The 14,265-nt window shown below is 38.5% G+C and overlaps 1 protein-coding gene across 1 annotated transcript in view; it reads right to left on the bottom strand.

Annotated features, from left to right (window-relative positions):
• Positions 1-14,265, bottom strand: part of LOC105477975 (propionyl-CoA carboxylase subunit alpha) — a 440,790-nt gene that overhangs the window by 293,429 nt on the left and 133,096 nt on the right. The window contains exon 8 of the mRNA XM_011734903.2: positions 5,160-5,196. Coding sequence (XP_011733205.2) covers positions 5,160-5,196 — 37 coding nt within the window. The remainder of the gene's footprint in view (positions 1-5,159; positions 5,197-14,265) is intronic.

Here is a 14,265-nt window from a genome sequence, read left to right on the forward strand (position 1 = left end):
AAATCTAGAAAAAGGTTAATAGTGGGATCTTGCTGTTGGGTATACAGGTATAAATTGTAACAATTCTTTCCAAATGCCGTATGATTCAAATTTTTCAAAATAAAATATTTGGGGAAAAGTTAATGAATAAAAAAAAATCTGCAAGTCATGAATACTATGCAGAAATTTAGAAAATAGTTACAAGACAGAGAATGACTGGGTGACAGTATTAGAGCATCTTCTCTTGAAGACATGATACTTAGGCTAAGATACGAAAGACTGCAAGGAGCTATTTATGTGAAGATATCAGTAAGAGTCTGCTAGGTCCTGCCATCCCCCTTCACCCTGCAAAAGAAAAAAAAAAAAAAAAAACTTACCCTAACGCCCTGAAATTTGCTGTGTTCAAGTAAGCCAATGTGAGTGAAGTAAGGTAGGCAAAGAAGGGAGTAGTATACAATAAGACTGGAGAGAAAAGCAGGTGCCAAATTATATGGGGATACTAGTCAGAGTAAAGAATTGTGATTTTTATCTAAGTTCAAAGGAGTCATTACAGAATTTAAAGCAGAAATGGGCTGGGATGAGATGAAATGTGTCTTTGTTCTTTAAAGAGTTTAAATATCTTACTGTCAGCTATGTGAAGTGTTTAAGAAATGAAATAAAGAAACTATTGCCATAGTCCCTGCAAAAGACAAAAGTAGTTTGGAGGAGAGTGGTGGTAATGAAGACAGTGTATATAAGACGAACTGACAATACCTATTGATGTATTTACAATAGGATGATGAGGAAAAGAGGCATCCAGGAAAGACTCTGAGTTTTGGCCTGACTGAAAGGGGTGACATTTATTGAGATGTGGAAATTCTGGGAGAAGTAGGTTTGTAGTATAGTAGACTTGAGGATAAAAAAAAAAAAAAATGTTTTTGTTTAAATTGGGCATGATTTGTGACTGTAAGAAAGACAAGCAAAGGAAAAGAATCTGAATAATCTGGAAGTTATTAAAGGACAGGTTTTAGATTCACAATTTATTTTCCTTTCAAGAATCAATTTTGACTTGATTGTATTAAGGACCTTTAGTCCAGAAAAAGGATCAAACTTCAATGGAAATCAAGCTCACAGATTACTGTTGTCTATCATTGAGGTTAAAGACAAACTGAGGATCAATAGCTCTGTATCTCTCAACTTAGATAGGTCAAAGGAAAAAATCAGGAATAAGAATGAGGGAAACCAGGTAGTCCAAAAAACAAATACATACAAGTAACATATTAAGTCTTAACTGTCTCTCACCTCATCAAGGATAGGAGACTGTCTGCTTCTTTAATTCCACATATAACACACTTAAGTACCTTACAGTATTTTACACTAAGTAGTTGCTCAAATTTTAGCTGCCATCCTGTAATCTCACTAGTTTAGACAAAGTATAATAAAAAATCTGTGGTCTTTGGAGCCAAACAAACCTAAATTTAAACCAGGGTCCACCACTCAATAGTTCTGTGACCTTGAACAAATTATTTACCTGCCTAATCATTAGTTTCCTTAAATGTAAACAAAAATAATTAAACTCAAGAATTAGCATTAGAAACAACATTTCCAAAATGCCTGACCTAAGGAAGAAATGCTCCATAAACTGGAGTTACCATTACGTAAAAGACACTTAATTCATCAATGCTCAATACAGTGAGTTTCCTACTTTGGCAGCACAGATTCATGGTTCCAGAAGAAAAGCAAAGACATGAGAGAAGAGGAAATCATGTAAAACAGGATGAATTTCATTTTCACCACATAACACAGAAAGAATTAAAAGTGAGAACTCTATGAATAAGTATAACACAGGGACAATCAACAACTTACAAATGGATAGGTTCAAAGGTTTGACTATAATTCAGTTGTTTAGAACTAGGAACACATTTTTCACATGGAATGATAATCATAGTTAAAATGTGATATATCTCAATAAAATCAGTAGTAAAAAACTTACAAAATATCAAACAACACAGAAAGCCAACAGACTTTAATAAAACATAATTTAATGTATTTTAGAAAGTAGCACTTCAAGGAAAAGATTTTATGCAAGGCTTCTGAGGTGATTCAGAAGAGATTTTCAGGGAAATTCCAAAAGCTTTGTAAGAGCTGATGACCCTAGTTCTTTATGGTTTATTTTACCTCAAATTTTATAGTTTCCCTTTCTTTCAGTATAAGCAAAACACCAGTACTCTTATACTTAATAGCCATGATTGCTATCATTTATTTCACAAGTGAGAGAGAGCAATTGGGGAAGAATTAGAAGAAAGATAGGAAAGAGGCCGGGCGCGGTGGCTGAAGCCTGTAATCCCTGCACCTTGGGAGGCCGAGACGGGCGGATCATGAGGTCAAGAGATCGAGACCATCCTGGCTAACACGGTGAAACCCCGTCTCTACTAAGAAATAAAAAAAAAAAAAACTAGCCGGGCGAGGTGGCAGGCGCCTGTAGTCCCAGTTACTTGGGAGGCTGAGGCAGGAGAATGGCGTAAACCCCGGAGGCGGAGCTTGCAGTGAGCTGAGAGACGGCCACTGCACTCCAGCCTGGGTGACAGAGCGAGACTCCATCTCAAAAAAAAAGAAGAAGAAGAAAGATAGGAAAGAGTAGGAAAGAGAAAGGAGTCAAAGGATGTGCCCAAGTGCAAAGAAAAGAGACTTAGATTAGGTAACCTCAGTAGGAAAAAAATAAGAAAATGAAAAGAAGGTAAAGTACAGCATTAAAATATTGAGGGAGGAAAGCAAAGTGATGAGAACTGGTTAGAGAGAGGCCCATCACGATGAACTGGTTCTCTTAAAGGTCACAGGTTATAACTAAAGCAGAAGATGGTCGCGTGCGTTGGCTCATGCCTGTAATCCTGGCACTTTGGGAGGCTGAGGTGGGCAGATCACCTAAGGTCAGGAGTTTGGGACCAGCCTGGCCAGTATGGTGAAACTCCATCTCTACTAAAAATACAAAAAAATTTAGCTGGCATTGTGGTGTGTGCCTGTAATCCCAGCTACTCTGGAAGTGAAGGCAGGAGAATCACCTGAACCCAGGAGGCGGGGGTGGCAGTGAGCAGAGATTGAGCCACTGCACTCCAGCCTGGGAAACAAGAATGAAAACTCTGCCTCAAAAAAAAAAAAAAAAGTGGAAGAAACGGCAAGAAAGCAAGCAAAGCAATCCACGGCCTGCCATTTACACAAAAGGAATGCTTGGAAGTCCAAGATTCACCATTCAAAATGTGGCACTGCAGTGTAACTGTAGATTTTCGTCTAATCCCTTTATGTCCCCAAATTTCTCTAAATATTGTCCTTTTTTACATAGATACTATTATAATAAAAACAGTATTATTATATCCATTGAGGTTGATAATAATGTCTAACCTAGAACTAGAAAAGGGGCTTTTTAAATGTAAAGATGTCTGACAGGATGAAATTAAACTATTTTAGAAAACTATCCTCAAAAGCCAGTAGGTATATTACATGCCTCTTAGGCAATGAGGAACACCAGTGATTTCAAACCATGGACAGAAACTTTTGATTTTTCTCAATAAAGAAACCACAGAATCAGTTACATATAGTCCAATTTATTTAGCAGTCGAGCAAATGTTCCTATGAAGTACTGAAATGCTTTGTGAAACATTAATGATTCTGAAAAAAAATAACGAAGAGATGAGGTGGTCAGATAAAATAAGATTTTCTATGGTCTGGTCTTAAATCCAGGACCTATATCAATAAGATAGATTTTTGCAAAGCAAACAACAAAACACACTTAATGATGAGCAAAGCCCAAACAATTTAGACAGAACCAACTATAAACAAGGATGCAACAAGCCAAACTGCTTTTCAGGTCACTAAAGACCTGCTAAGTTAGACTGTCCCATTTGCAAAGAACACGCTTATTAGTACAAGTGATCACTTCCAGACCAATAAGACATTTCTACATATCACAACTATATGAACTTTGCCAAATCAAATGCTCTCTAGCGGCAGAAAATAGATCTAAATAATCTTAATGAGAAAACAGGCCTACAGAAATGTTTGTGTGGCACGATGAGATGCTTGGACTGAGGAGTTCAGGAATGCTGAGAAGATGCTGGGATCCCTGACTACAAGCATTGCCTAATTTCTCTCATTTCTGTACACATTTCTGTCAAATATATACAATTACTGATTTAATTATTAAACCTGCAAAGTTATTTAACAATATTGTTAATCCATGACAACAGCATGCCCTTAAACATTTTCTCAATTAGCAGATACCAAAAATAGTTCTCATGACCGCCAAGAATATTTTTAAAATTAAAAAGTTGCGAGCCGGGCGCAGTGGCTCACATCTGTAATCCCAGCACTTTGGGAGGCTGAGGCAGGTGGATCGCCTGTGGTCAGGAGTTCGAGACCAGCCTGGCCAACATGGTGAAACCCCATCTCTACTAAAAATACAAAAAATTAGCTGGGTGTGATGGCGGGCACCTGTAATCCCAGCAACTAGGGAGGCTGAGGCAGGAGAATCACTTGAACCCGGGAGGTGGAGGTTGCAGTGCGCCAAGATCGCGCCATTGCACTCCAGCCTGGGCAACAAGAGCAAAACTCCATCTTAAAAAAAAAAAAAGAAAAGAAAAGAAATTAAAAAGCTGGGAAACACTGCCCCAAATACAAGTACATGTAAAACAGCCATTAAAAACTCCTCCAGTCTACCTTTTATTCCAATTTAGAACATTCAGTTCTAATTTCCCACATCTATTTTATCTTTCCTGTTTAGCAAGATTAAGTTGATACCTAACATCTTAGAAAAAGGCAAAAACTTAAAGAACTATATCAAATATGGTATCTTCATTTTAATCCAAATGTTCTTAATTTTAACAAACCACATTCAACTATGTACATATAAATTGACATTCAACTTATATCCAATCTTTAGAATTCTTAAGACAATTCCTTCTTTGAATTAGCCTGTGATTTCATCTTACAAAAGAGCTATGTATAGCTAAGGTCAAATTACTCTTTAAAGTCTCCTTTAATAATAGAATTTGGTAATTCAACTGATAAATTCTTCCAGAGCAACAAGTAATCAAAATCTAAAACTATTAAAGTATTATTTGCTCTATGGGAATTACTTATTACCTGTTGACTCAACCATATCTGCTGAAAGACACAGAAACCCTACCAAAGTTAATTTAAGGACTTACCAATTTCCCTTGCAATTCTGACAGCTTCTTCTGCATCCTGTAAAAGCAGGAAATGAGACTCAACATTAATCCCATGAGGCATTGCACAATGTCTTTAGGGCAGTCATATATTGCACTACTGTCTCCTCCGATTCATTTAATGTTCAATTTTACAACCTTCTAACCCTTTTCATTCAGAGAAATGTAAAATTAATACCATAAGTGGAATGTAAATTCTACCTCATCATTATTATATTAAGAAACTCAAAGCAGTTGAAATGAGCTGGCAGGAAGCACTACCAGAATTGCCAATGATTTGGTGCAGTTGCCGGAATTTAATGGCAGAATTTAGATGTTTACAATCAATACTGAATCATAAATCAGGTCATTAAAGCTTGTCCGCAGCCAGCTTGTTTCTGTCCAATATTATGCGTCATGTTTTCCTAGATTCTGTCAGCAGGGGGAGTTGATTCTCTATTGTTTGGGAGTAGTTGATCGATTTTCCAGAAATATAAAAGTTAATTTCCAGTACCTACAGGAATTATAAATTGTTCCAAAAAATCCCTTTGGCAATCTGCATTACCTTTTCTGTTCTATTGTTTCTTTCGTCTTTTTACCAGGTACATATTTTACCTCTACAATTGTATCTTGTTACATAAATTAAAACTTTAATTTCAATGAACCAACTATTGGAGAAAAAAACTCCAAAAAGCAAAAGAAAGAAAATGCTTCCCTAAACAGTAAAGGGTAAGAGTTTATCCATTTAAGGATTAGTTATTGCTAAATATTAACCAATGCCACTTCTACCTCTAAGAAGCTGAAAAGACAAAAACTTCCCTTGAATCTAAGTAATTTCACTGATCATTAACCCTCTCCTAACACATCCAACACAGGACACTGCTGAATCATTTCCCCAAATAACAATAAAGATAATGCTGAAATCTAAGCCTCCTTTGTGCGTGTGTGTGTGTGCGTGTGTCTGTGTGTGCGTGTGTGTGTGTGCGCGTGTGTCTGTGTGTGTGTAATTTAGTGACACAAACTAAACTATCACAACAACTGACAATATTGTTTTGAAACCACAGCTGGTGTGACTGAATTTTTAGAAAATGACTAAAATGCTAAAGTGAAGCCCAGTGTTTTTTAAGCTTTTAAACTAATACATTTAAAATGTAGAGCAACCATATCAGAATCCTCCAAGAAAGGGGGGAGAAAGGGGATGTTTATAACTGTTCACTTACGTCTAATAAAAAAAAAATCTTCCTTAAAGGTCTTCAGTACCTAATAACATCTCCTGAATAAGGAGGTTGGCAGGGGAAGTTGTCAGAAAAATTTAATTTCCTTTCATTAGCCAGTCTGCTCCACAAATAGGTGCTTGTTAAGTTCAAAGCGGTCCTGAAAGCGACATCAGTTTTAAGTTGTTTTTTGGTTTTTTTTTTTTTCCACTCCAAGCAGTCACATCTGCTAATGAGATTTTCCAAATAACAATTGTTTTCAAGTCAGAGATAAATCTACACCTCCCACCCTATGCCTTCCAAAATCAAGGTTTACTGCTTTATTACACCTTGCTGTTTTCGCTGACCCTACATTCTCCAAATTTTAGCTTAAAGGGATGAAAATCCATGAAAAGGGTCATTTAAGAATGTTAGTGGTTTCCACACATTGAGTTGGAAGGTTCTTTGTTCCAGCCAGTGACAGTTATTGGAGAATACTTCCCCTTAATAGCCTCTCTGTCAGGAAGTGTTAAACCTGCCAAATGTGAACAATTAGTGCCCCTTGAACAAAATACAGGAAGAGTGATGGCTGATGAAGACTGGATTATAATAAACCTGGAAGAAAACTTTTAACATTTCTTTCCAACGTGATGAGAGAAAATAAACTGCTATCTAAAAAGTTCATCACTTGAGAGAACAGGCAAATTTTAATAGGTAATTCAAAAATTCATCAGTCATATTTTGTCACTTATTTGTATATACATGTTATAGCTGTGTGTGGATATATAAAGCCATATCTATACCTGACACGGCAAACTAAAAATTCCACTGCCACAAATCCAATACTTCTGTAGAATGCCACAAAGCAATCTTATCTTGCAACTTAACAGCATGCTTAAGTTTTCTTACTATGAAAATCAAATTCTACTAAATGAACTTTCAAATAAAATCAAGCTGCCTTAAAAATTAACTTTTTACTTGTCATTCATTCATCCAAAAATTCTTTACTGAGGGTCTATTATGCACTGGACATTAAAAGCTCTATTACTGGTTCAGTAATAAACTACTAAATATTATACATTCAGCTCCAATATGGTCTTTCAGAACAAAGTTTCATTATCAGGCTCTACAAAATTACTTTTGAAGAGATTAAAAAAAAAAAGCCCTATAAAGCTCCAAATTCAATGACACTAAGTGACATCACTGTAAAAGTTGCCTATAACATCATAAGTTTAAAAAAATTTTAATCAAACTCTGAATCAACTAAAAAAGGACCAACAATCATCACCAAAAACTGGGCCAAAGATGAAACTAAAAGCTCTTCACATAAAAACACTTCTCAAAGGAAAATATCTATGCTCAGCCTTGGTCACAATCACAGAAACACAAATTAAAACAATGAGATCTCACTTTTCATCCAGCAAATTAAAGTCTAATAATGGCCAGGATGACAAAGTTAAATACTTCTTATATTACCGGTATCATAGAAAATCGTATAATCTTTTTTAAAAGAAATTGCCAGTATCTATCAAAAGTTTGAGGACATGTTATCTTTTGTTCTGAAATTTTACTCCTGGGAAGTCATCCTACAGACATACCCACATGCATGGACACAGACATTCAAAGAAATTCATTATTTTGAATTTGTTGGTGGTGTTTTAATAAGAAAAAAATTCTGAAAAACAATTTAATAAGCCTTCAATAAGGGACTAGTACATCCATAAGATGAAATATTAGCCTTTAGAAAGAATGCAGTTGATCTATATGTTCTTATTCAACCACTTATACATTAATTCAATAACTATCTGCCCAGCAACACTACATGAAATACATTTTCTGCCCTCACGGAGCTTATTACAAACTAATGAGAGAAACAGAAAATAAACCAATCAATTGATAACCAAAATAAATGTTACACAGAAACAAAGAGTATTGAGGCAAGAATACTAGGGAGAACTTGTTTCAGAGAGGCTGCTCAGAAAGGCCCTTCTGGAGTGAACTTTTAAAACTAAGGATAAAGACATTTAGCCAGGCCAAGCACAGTGGCTCACATCTGTAATCCCAGCACTTTGGGAGGCCAAGATAGGAGGATCACTTGAGGGTAGGAGTTTGAGACTAGCCTGGGTAACATGGCAAGATCCCTATCTCTACAAAAAATACAAAAATTACTGGGTGTGGTAGTGGGACCTGTAGTCCCAGCTACTTGGGAGGCTGAGGCAGGAGGATTGCATGAGCCCAGGAGGTCAGGGCTGCAGTGAGCCATGATGGCACCACTGTACTCCTGCCTGGGAAATAAAGTGAGACCCTGTCTCTAAAACTACACACACACACACACACACACACACACACATACATACAAACACCTAGCTACCATGAAAAGATCAGGCAGAAAAGTTACTAGACAGAGGGAACTGCATATACAAAAATCCTAGATGAGGAAGCAATTTAATAGGGAAAGAATATCAGTCAGCTAAAGTTGAAATGCAGTAAGGAAGCAGCAGCAAAGCACAACATAAGGAGCATGGACAGCATGGCCCTGTTCTGGCCAGGCCTTACGGGATTTGGTATGTGGTCCAAGATGCCTTGGTTCTATACAAGGCAATGATGAACGATAATTAAGTTTTAAGAGAGTAACGCTTACACTGTAAAAATAAGCAAAATAAAGTATATACTGGGGGCGGGGGTAGCAAGTTGGAGTACATAGAGTATGACCTTACCTACATTAAGACAGAAATACACATTTGAATGCACAGGAAAGTTTATGCTTTGGACAGCTACCAAAACCAAGTTACTGATCAAAAGTAGGATAGACAGCCAGGCATGGTAACTCAGGCCTATAATCCCAGCTACTCAGGAGGCTCAGGCAGGAAGATCGCTTGAGCCCAGGAGTTCTGTATCAACCTGAGCAACACTGCAAGACCTTGTCTATATTTAAAAAAAAAAAAAAAATTAAATTTAAAAAGTAGGATTAAAAGTAGTAGGATAAGGGAAATTAAAATTGTATGCTCTTACGTACATGTTGAACTTTTTCACCATAAGAATCATAATTACATACTTCATATTTTCATAGTTTAAAAATTAAGCCAGCCATGTCTGAAGTTGTTTTCCAAATTGTTAATGATTTTGAGAACATATTTAATGTTATCAAAACAAACTAGGAGTCCCCAAAATCCACTTAAGCTTTTCATGACATCCCATAGCCTCAAAACCAAGGTTGAACTCCCTAGGCTGGTTTCAATACTTGATCCTGTCTGCCTAAGCATAAGTCTCAGCCCCACCCCTGTTCATCTTGCACCTTACCCTGCCGCCCAAGGCCCAGGCAGGCTCCCCAGCCTTGCACGGCCTTCTCAGTTCAGCCAGGCTCAGCCAGGAACTCTCTCCCCTTTTACCTCCTTTCACCAAACCAGCTCTTATTACAATAGGCCCAATTCTGGGCCCTGAAGACACAGGACAGAACAAGAAAGGCATCATCTTAGCCAACAGGTAATTTACAGGCTGGTAGAAAAGACAAACCTTCAAGACAGCCACACAGCAGCTAAGGAATGATTGCGTGGTGCGTGTTATGTAGAAGTTGTAAAGAGGGCATGTGACAACAGGAGATCTCTAATCCAAAAATAGATTCCTGAAAATTTTCTCGGGCGTGGTGACTGAAAGGAGACCTAAGAAATACAAGCGTAGTGAAAAACAGAGTGTCTGGGACCTGAAGAGAGAGGATGAGGGTAAGCAGGGCCTCACAGTCACATGAAAGAGACTGAACTGCAGCCTCAGAGCAAGGAAATGAAGGACTCGCTCTGGTTGCAGGCTGCAGAATTCTGGCATAGCATCTGCTTACTTATCTTGTGCACTGTCCACCCTCTGCAACTCCCTAGCCCGTTAAAATGTAAGCTCCATAAGCACAGAAACCCCTGTCCAGCTGTTTCAAGTTAGGTATTTAAAATCCCGAGCACAGTGCCTGGCTCAGTCGTTATTCAATCAATAGTGTTGGAAGAATAACTGAATGAATGAACAAACAAATGAACACTTTGAGAGGCAAGAGGGATCTAAGAGTCAGGCTGGGAGGCAGTAGTCTGGGTGAGAGGAAAATAACCATTTCCTCCCAGAGTTCACGGTGGCATGCTTCCAATTTCAGCTAATGCCACGTTCTTTCCTTTTTTTTTGAGATGGAGTCTCTGTCACCCAGGCTGGAGTGCAGTGACACGATCTCCACTCACTGCAACCTTTGCCTCCCGAGTTCAAGTAATTCTCTTGCCTTAGCCTCCTAAGTAGCTGGGACTACAGGCGCACACCACCACACCCGGCTAATTTTTGTATTTTAAGTAGAGACAGGATTTCACTGTTTTGGACAGACTGATCTCGAACTCCTGACCTCAGGTGATCCGCCCACCTCGGCCTCCCAAAGTGCTGGGATTACAGCCATGAGCCACCTCGCCCAGCCTGCCACTTTCTTTAGGGTTCCTTTCCAGTCCTCCCACACCTGGCTAGGTATCATCACTGTGTGATCACATACACCACAACCTGCAATTATGACAGCCCTTGTCACACTTAACCTTCATGAGGGCAACAACTAGCTGTCTTACTCTCTACTAAATCCCCAGAGTTTAGCAAATTCATGTAATCAACACATTATTTCTTCCATGAATAAACAACTATCTGCATCAGCTTCCATAAAAGTAAGTCTGTTAGGATAAGACACAATCTCATAAATGCCAACAGAATTATTTATCTCCAGAGCAGCAGTTTTATAAGTGAGTTAACTGACATCCAAAGCTAGGGGTTCAGGGCAGGGACTCAAGAACCAGACAGACTTCTGTTAGAAATGCTTGTTCCCTGGTGCCGTAAAGAAACAGCACTTGAACATAAATTTAATTTCCTCAGCAAGGTCATTTGTACTTTCTGCAGAAAGGGTACACTCGCCAGCAGTTCTGCCATGAGAGTACACTGAACAATGGAGACAGGATCATTTATAACCTGAGGCGTCCCCCCCACTGCTGTGTCTGGTTTCCATTGGCTGGAACGGGACCTCACATTATGTATTTGTCCTGATTGGCTAGCAACATAGAACTTTTTAAAAGAGGCAAAGGCAGAGGAGAACAAAGGAAGGAAGAAGTATCTTGTGGAATGCTAAGAAAGGTAAAAACACCTTCAAATAAGGAAGAGGAACAGGCTATGACTTAATGCTTGCTTGGACCAGTATAAGCATGCCAGGGCAAATATTTAGGTTAAATTTTGGGAGCTAAGAACATAAAATACATTGATTTCTTTATTATAGCTAGCAGATATTTAAGAATGTTAGCACAGGCCTTTGAATAAATTTTGCTTCTAAGAGAAGTTACTATTTATTCCCAATCAGATGCAAAGGAAAGTCTTTGAAAAGGAACCTCTACTTTACTTTTTACATTTCTGTTTTGCTTCAGTTTAAAACAAGGTGCACTCAATGAAATACTGTTGGCATTGGGCAAAACCAAGCCCGATATTCTTGGAATTCTCAGTCCAGCACTTCTTCCACCACATCATTAATTTCCAGAGTTTGAATTTTAGGTTTCATAAAACCAGCTCTTCCAAAAAAATATAGTTCTACTCCATAATTTTTAAGTAAAGTGTTGCATTAGGGAAAAAAATCAAATTCTACATGGCAGTAAGTTTTCAAATTGAAAAGCCACAAGTTTAACTTATAATACAAAACAATAGAAAGCAGCTCATTTCAATGTACAGATATCAAACTTTATTTCATAAAAATGTAGAAGGTTAAACTTTATTTTACTAAATATACTTTGTGGGTTTTTTTTTCTTTTTTCTTTTTTTTTTTTTTTGAGACAGAGAGAGAGTCTCGCTGTGTCACCCAGGCTGGAGTGCAATGGAGCGATCTCCACTCATTGCAACCTCCACCTCCTGGGTTCAAACGATTCTCCTGCCTCAGCCTCCCAAGTAGCTGGGATTACAGGTGCCCACCACCACACATGACTAATTTTTTTTTGTATTTTTAGTAGAGACAGGGTTTCACCATGTTGGCAGGCTGGTTTTGAACTCCTGACCTCAAGTGATCCTCCCATCTCAGCCCCCCAAAGTGCTAGGATTACAGGCGTGAGCCACCACGCCCAGCCTTTGTTCTTTATTTATATAAAATAATTATATTTTAAACAAAACAACATTATCTCTTCACAAATACAGCTTGGTAATATTTGAAGAAAAAGTGGAGTTGATTATGCTTAACACTCTTTAGAATATTCCTTTTTTTTTTTTTTTTTTTTTTTTGAGACAGAGTCTCGCTCTGTCGCCCAGGCTAGAGTGCAGTGGCCAGATCTCAGCTCACTGCAAGCTCTGCCTCCAGGGTTTACATCATTCTCCTGCCTCACCCTCCCAAGTAGCTGGGACTACAGGCGCCTGCCACCTTGCCTGGTTTTTTTTTTTTTTTTTTTTTTGTAGAGATGGGGTTTCACCACATTAGCCAGGATGGTCTCGATGTCCCCACCTCGTGATCCGCCCGTCTCGGCCTCCCAAAGTGCTGGGATTACAGGCTTGAGCCACCGCGCCCAGCCTAGAATATTCTTAAGACAGCTCTCACATCTATAAATTACATGACACACAAAACATGAAAATATGAAAGGGCTTAGAACAATAGATTCTATTAACGTAATGTTCAATAACATCCTATAATTTATTAAAAGAAAATTTCTGACACATTACATAATAATCGTCCCCAAAATGGAAGAAAAGTCAAATATGCCAGGCGTGGTGGCTCACACCTGTAATCCCAACACTTTGGGAGGCCGAGGCGGGCGGATCACAAGGTCAGTAATTCAAGACCAGCCTGGCCAACATGGTGAAACCCTGCCTTTACTAAAAATACAAAAATTAGCCAGGCGTGGTGGCACGCACCTGTAATTCCAGCTACTGTGGGGGCTGAGGCAGGGGAACTGATTGAACCTGGGAGGCAGAAGTTGCAGTGAGCTGAGATGGCGCCGCTGCACTCCAGCCTCGGTGACAAAGCAAGACCCTGTCTGGGGGAAAAAAAAAAGAAAAACAAGTCAAATATAAAACTTTCAGCAGAAGTGATAAAACAAATTTGATGCTATTCATTTTTCCTTAAAAAGTTTCATTTGAGTGTTTAGAATAGTTTTATTTTCATATCACAAGTAATACAATTGAGAAAACAAAGAAAAGCACACACAAAAATTAAAAATACATCAGCAAAAATGCTCAGATGATCGGATTCCTTATGGTTTCCAATCAGGAGGTAGGAAAAAAAGAAAAGTCCAATGATATCATTTTATTCTATTCTTCTAAGTGATAAACATCCCCGTGGTCCATTCTTTCTGTAATCCCAGCTTGTCCTGAGGGAAGGCACACTCAGGTTCTGAAGCTACTTAACTCTTTTGAGCACCAATGGAGAAAGAGTTACAGGAAAGTCCTAGGAATATAATGCCAAAAGAACAGCTTAAGAAATGGAGAAAAGGGAAAGAAACCAAGCGAACCAGTACCCATTTCTTTTATTCCTCTTATTCCTCTACTACAAAACAACTCACATTAAGTGGGCTCTATTATCCAACCCAAGAATAATAACAGTAAAAAGTCCTATTTTACTGTGACTATGATAGGAGTGTGGACGATGCTACAAAAACCAACTAAATAGTAGGAAAAACCAACCAGAAAAAACGTGAAAAGAGCTAACAAAAATCTGGTGCCTTTTCTGCAAGCATTTATTTGTTAATACCTAGAACATGGCCTGCGGGACAACCAAGCCTAGTAGTTAAAAGCTCAGGCGTTGGCCTGGCACGACGGCTCACGCCTGTAATCCCAGCACTTTGGGAGGCAGAGGTGGGCAGATCACCCGAGGTCAGGAATTCGAGACCAGCCTGGCCAATATGGTGAAACCCTGTCTCTACTAAGAAAACAAAAAAATTAGCCAGGCGTGGTAG

The sequence above is a fragment of the Macaca nemestrina genome, chromosome 16 (assembly GCF_043159975.1).
Source record: "Macaca nemestrina isolate mMacNem1 chromosome 16, mMacNem.hap1, whole genome shotgun sequence".
Classification (NCBI taxonomy): Eukaryota; Metazoa; Chordata; class Mammalia; order Primates; family Cercopithecidae; genus Macaca; species Macaca nemestrina.